The 5,597-nt window shown below is 36.8% G+C and overlaps 2 protein-coding genes across 2 annotated transcripts in view; one reads left to right on the top strand and one right to left on the bottom strand.

The window, feature by feature from the left end:
• cd4-1 (CD4-1 molecule) overlaps nt 1-653 on the top strand; it is a 10,045-nt gene extending 9,392 nt beyond the window's left edge. The window contains exons 9-10 of the mRNA XM_014013399.1: nt 133-176; nt 319-653. Of these exons, the coding sequence (XP_013868853.1) occupies nt 133-176; nt 319-349 (75 nt within the window). The 3' untranslated portion in view covers nt 350-653. The remainder of the gene's footprint in view (nt 1-132; nt 177-318) is intronic.
• Nucleotides 654-2,193: 1,540 nt separating this feature from the next.
• Nucleotides 2,194-4,614, bottom strand: cldc1 (C-type lectin domain containing 1; the record flags this gene model as incomplete). Its single annotated transcript, XM_014013450.1, is given in 5 exon segments — nt 2,194-2,451; nt 3,834-3,955; nt 4,031-4,182; nt 4,266-4,448; nt 4,533-4,614. Coding segments are annotated over 5 exon segments (636 nt in total). The 3' UTR covers nt 2,194-2,279.
• Nucleotides 4,615-5,597: the final 983 nt, after the last annotated feature.

Genomic DNA, 5,597 nt, shown 5'->3' with positions numbered 1-5,597 from the left:
CATCTGGTGAAAATTTCATGTCATTAGCACCTCTAGTAATATATTTACTGAGAAAAATGGTGACGTGTTCAATACTTATTTTACCCGCTGTATTGTTATTTTGACTCTGTTTTTCTTGTTGAATCTTTTCAGAGAAAGATGAGACATCTCAGGCATCGACTCTGCCAGTGCACACAGTAAGAAGCACCATGTCCTTATTTAACAAAAAAACAAAAACAAAAACAAACACTCACTCAGCTGTCAAATTTAAAAATCTAAACAATTTCAGCTTTAATGGAAATAAATAAAAGCATTAATGTTTGTATTTTGTTTTTTCAGCCCGAAGCCCAAAGGATTCTACAAGACCTAACAGGGAGACATTCACATAAGGACATAAAAAAATTGCTGGATTTCTGTTCTAAAAATAATCACTTTTACTAAAATCTCCTCCTCTACTTGTCTACAGTCATTTCAGAAAAAAAGGATGAGAAATTGTGAAAAATATGTTGATATAAAAAGATAATGCAATTATTCAAGCTTGTTTAATCAAAATATTATACAAATGACATTTTTTAAATTGTGTGCATGTTTTCAACAGTATTAGATTTCATTTAAACAAGGCTAAAACTGAAATGTTTGATTTGATAAAGCATAAAAATGTTTTTAAAGGTTAAAATACGAGCAAAACCTTTCCTAAAAGAGCTGCAGCTTCAAGCTTATTTCATTTTATCTATATGTTTTAAATTTAAATATTATCTTTTTATCTCTTCACTTTTCATGTTGTTTCTTCTGAACTTTTACCAATTTTGTCCCTTTTGTTTTACTGAAATGGTGGTTTTAATGTTTGGTTTTATTTATCGTACAGCACTTTGGTCCCACTTGACATTTTATTGTTGACATTATTGTTCCWTCTGGTGCCACTCAAGCACAAAATCCTGTCTTCTGTTTTCATGATCTGAAGGCAGAACTTCACATAAGTGTTGCTCAGAGCTCACGTTCATTTGTATCTGTTTGTATAGAWGTCAGGTCCAGATAAAGCAGAAGTGTTTCTGGGTTTTGGTTGTGTAAGTTTGTCTTTTTCATACATCAGAATGTCCTGATTCATCTCATYGATCCAGGTAGAATAATCTAACAAGGTTGACTCAGGTCCTCTGCAGGTTCTTCATTAATATCCTTTGTCTTTTGAGATGAAACATTTCAACAAAGAAGATAAGTAGAGTTTTATTATGTTTACTGATAAGGGTTTTGAAAGTAATCCATGCAGGAATGTATTTGTTGTTGTTCACAGGCAGGCAGTTTTGGCTTTCTTGACTCATTTCTTGAGACTTCATTATCTTGTTCCTTTTTTTCCCCCCAAACAATTCTTCATCCATCCATTTTTTAACCCACTTCTTATTTCCGGGTTTCTGGCAGCTGGCGCCTGTCTTCAGCAGTCRCTGTGYGAGAGGTGGGGCTTCGCCCAGGACAGGTCTCCAGACAAATGAAACAAACAAGCATTCAGACTCTCACCCATAYCTGGGGACAATTTAGAGTCACCGTTTGATGTTTTTAATTTGAAGGAGGAGACGAGAGAAAACCCACAGGTGTACATGGAGAACACATAAACTCCACACAGAAAGACCAGGAGGCAAACCTATGACCTTCTTTCTGTGAGGCGACAGCTATAACCACTGCTCTACTCAACAATTTTATGTACTAGAAATGACTGAATCCTCAAACTCCTTTTTTTTATTGATCAAACTCCTTTCTGATATTTGAAAGTATATTTTGATAGTTGAATTTTTATTTTTAGAGCAATATTCTCTTTAAATATTTACTTAAGAGGTTCCTTTTAGACTCAGTCTTTTTGTTTGTCTTCTAACAAATTTTTAGTTTTCTGACTGAGTCACAATTYGCTTTTTATTTTTAGCTAAGTTACCACCCTTTTGAAAGCAGAAACTTTCATTGTATTTTAATTGTATTGTTGAGAAATTTGATAATACTGTTTGTGTCTTTGCTTTATGTTTTTATTGTATATACAGTATATGTTTGTTTGTTTGTTTTGTTTGTTTTTCTTTTGGTGTGTAACACAYCACTCAGTAATCTTTTCATTAATCTTGGTGGTGCAAAATAAAATAAAAAATCCTCATGTTATTTTTGCCAACTTTTTATTTCTTAAAAATCTTTTTGACAAAGAAGGGGATTTTGYTTTAAACCTGAAAACAAGCTGTAAAATGTACATAAATGTCATACATGTACCATGAAGATTTCAATTAAAGGGAAGATCTTTTATCCTTGAGTTGTGTTTCTGATGTGATGTGTTAAGAGTCTTCGATCAACGGGACGGCYGGTTTCTGACAGATCCGTGGATACAAGAACCCACAAGGAACATCGTACCAGCTCTGAGTGAAGCTGTCCACCACCGCACAGTCCTCTCCCTCCGGCCCACCATCGGTGTGGTTATCTGGTTCTGATTTTTGCACATTCCAGAATCTTCACAAAGAAAATAAAATGGGGGTGAAAAGTATGAATGAACCCGAGTCATGGTGAAAACATGCTGTCAACTCAAGAAGGTGATTTTAATCACACTGCAAGCTAAACAGCACAACACTTGTCAGATGTTCTCCAAGTGAGCAAAGTGTGTCGCTTTAATTAAACAAGATGAAGCATCTCAACAACCGTTTGATTTGCAATAAAACAGGAACTGGAGGATGACTCATAAGCACCACCATGAGGTGTGAATAAGAGATGCTTGAACATTAAACAAGAACCTCTAAAGAGCTTCTGATCTTTATCAGATGAAAATGACCTCATCCTGACCTAATTCTTATTTTGTATTTTCTGCCATTGATACAACATCCACGCTATACAGAACGTTTAGCAAAAGARGAACATGCTTCCAATTGAACATATTCTCTATAGTCCTGGCAATAACTCCAAAGCTGTTTGTCAGCGATGATGATGATCCTCATGTTTGGCTGAAGATCATTCATGTCTTAAACCTTTAATGTGGYGTCATTGTGAACGTGCACAGAATTAATCTTAAGTAGGCGTAAAACTGTGTGAAACTGTTACAGTATGAAGCCTCCACTGGAGCCCATCATGTGTTTGGGGTTTGTGGGTGTTTTAAATTCAGTGTTGTTCCCYGTTTTCATCATGACCTAGGTGACCAAGTAGGTCTTTTTTCCTGTTCTCATGTTTTTCTGTCTCATTTTGTTGCTAAATCTCTCCATCAAGACTCATTTAACCTAATTTTTATGCCTATTGGAAGTGACAGATTGTAAATGATTACAAATGAAGCACCGACCAGGAGATGTTAGAAAATGGCAAGGCTTCTAAAAAATKTAATCCCATGAGTCAAATTCATTTTTTATCATCTGTGAAGTTATTCATTAGGTTTGCAGTTATACCGTAGTATAACCACAGTAAAAATACAATTATTTTGCAGTATAACTCAGTACAATTTTCAGGTCTGATACACACTTRTAACTTWATACAAAAGCATGATGTAGGTTGCATCAAGTAGAAACTCTGATCTTATCAAAAAGCAAAAAAGTGCAATTACTATCAAGCTTACAGTTTCATCCAGTTTATCTTGACTGATCACAAAAAGTGTAGCTTTTACTTGTGGTTGTGTAAATGAAATAATACCTTTAAAATCAGTAAATAGACATGGGAATGCAAATGTTAACAGAAGATGTTAACACAGAACATTTTACGCTGATGATACTCTACTGTTTTCACCAGAAATGTTTCTTTATATTAAAATAAAGAAAATCCCAACATTTTTTGAGGACTTGTTTGTTAAAATTTTTGATTGATGTTAAAATTTAATGAATGTGTCAGTCAGACATTGGTTGTTTTGTAATACATACGAAGTTGTGAGCATCGAGTTGTCCACCCATTTCCAGTCTCCTTCATTCTCAGAGTCGCTCAGTCCAATCCAGTAGAAGGTTTGGGACCATCCAAGCCTCCTGCCTTCTTTTTCCACAGCCTCCTACAGATGGGTCACATCCAAATTAAGTATTTTAAATTAAAAAAGTATGTAAAAAACATATAGAAAAACACTTACATGCTGCTCTCTCGTGGTCAAAATGGCAAGATGGGCACCAATATCTTTGCATTTCTCAGCACTGGTAGAAAAGTTCTGCTTTTTGGTGCTCAGGAAAAAGCACTGATCCTCAACCTGGAGCCAACCATCAGGGCATTCTGTGCATCTGATAGCTGCAGGGACAAAAAGACATAATTTAAACAATTTTAACCAATGATATATCAGGCATCAGTTGGAGCCTGGAGGAGGATCGTACCTGGAGCTGAGCAGTTCTGTGCCAAACTGGAGAACTGGTTACACATGAGCTTGTAATGATTCTTCATCAGCTGGAGTCGTACTTTCAGAAACTTTACTTCTTCTTCTGGGCTCTTGGGYGCCTGACAGGAGATTTCAGAAACCAAAAGGCCCATAAGGGCACAAAGAATGGTGCTGAGGTTACCTGTCAACAGAGAGCAGATTATACATTAGAACAGATTCAAACTGACCTCCAACATGACCTGCTGCAGAAAAACACCCCTCTTACCTTTCATTGTGTCTGTCAGTGAGCAGAAGATCACACGTGCTCAATCTGTGTTCTCTGGATGTTTTATAGAGCAGTTTGTGTGCTAAAGWGAAGGGAAAGTACAGATTGCACAAATGTATCCAACTGGTCAAACTGTTCATCAAAACAGGTAAACTTAGATGGTGCAATAATGGGAAAAAACACGTCTGACTCTGGCAAGTTCTCAAACTTTCTCAGTTGTGTTGGAAAAAATGTGCACGTCTATTATGTCCTTTTAAATCGGTCAATAAATATAATAAAGAAGAATTAAATTGGAGAAACTGAATRCTGAGTGTGACTAACAGCTGAAATTTGATGAACCTGAAACTGAGCTAAAAGTAGAACTCGAGCTAAAATCTAGAAAAGCAAATCTTTAGCTAAAACCTGAAAGTAGAAATAAGTAAAAGCAAAATAATAGAATAAAATGATGAGGTCAGGGCCTTTATAGGTGTGTGGAGCAGGCCCGTTACAAGGTAGGCAAACCCCAAGCTGAACCCCAAGCTGACCTGGGGCCCCCTCAGACACAATGACTAGTTTTGTCTTAAATACAACAACAAACTCTGTAAGCATTCCTTTAAATCCTATGGTGGTCAATGCAGGAAAGTGCAATATTTACCAGAATCCACCTCAATTGGCCCCCCTCCTATTAACTAAACGTACATGAGGTTGACCATGAGCCAAGAGGGGCTCACAGGACTGGCACTTATGTCAATTTAGCAACATGCTCGCARGTCTTTGGACATGGAAGAAAAGTAAAGAGCTCTCTCAAGACCTTCACAGCCTTATTGTTGCGAAGCATAATGATGGAATTGGTTACAGAAGAATGTCCAAACTTCTGAAGGTTCCAGTGAGCACTGTTGGGGCCATAATTCAGAAGTGGAAAGAAAATTATTTCACCATAAACTGACCACGACCAGGTGCTCCTCACAAGATTTCTGACAGAGGAGTGAAAAGAATTATCAGAAGAGTTTTCCAAGAGCCAAGGACCACTTGTGGAGAGCTTCAGAAAGACCGGGGGTCTCATTTATAAAGGATTGAGTGGAAACC

This window comes from Austrofundulus limnaeus, unplaced genomic scaffold (assembly GCF_001266775.1).
Source record: "Austrofundulus limnaeus strain Quisiro unplaced genomic scaffold, Austrofundulus_limnaeus-1.0 Scaffold101, whole genome shotgun sequence".
Lineage (NCBI taxonomy): Eukaryota > Metazoa > Chordata > Actinopteri > Cyprinodontiformes > Rivulidae > Austrofundulus > Austrofundulus limnaeus.
This window is presented reverse-complemented; position numbering and strand designations above follow the sequence as displayed.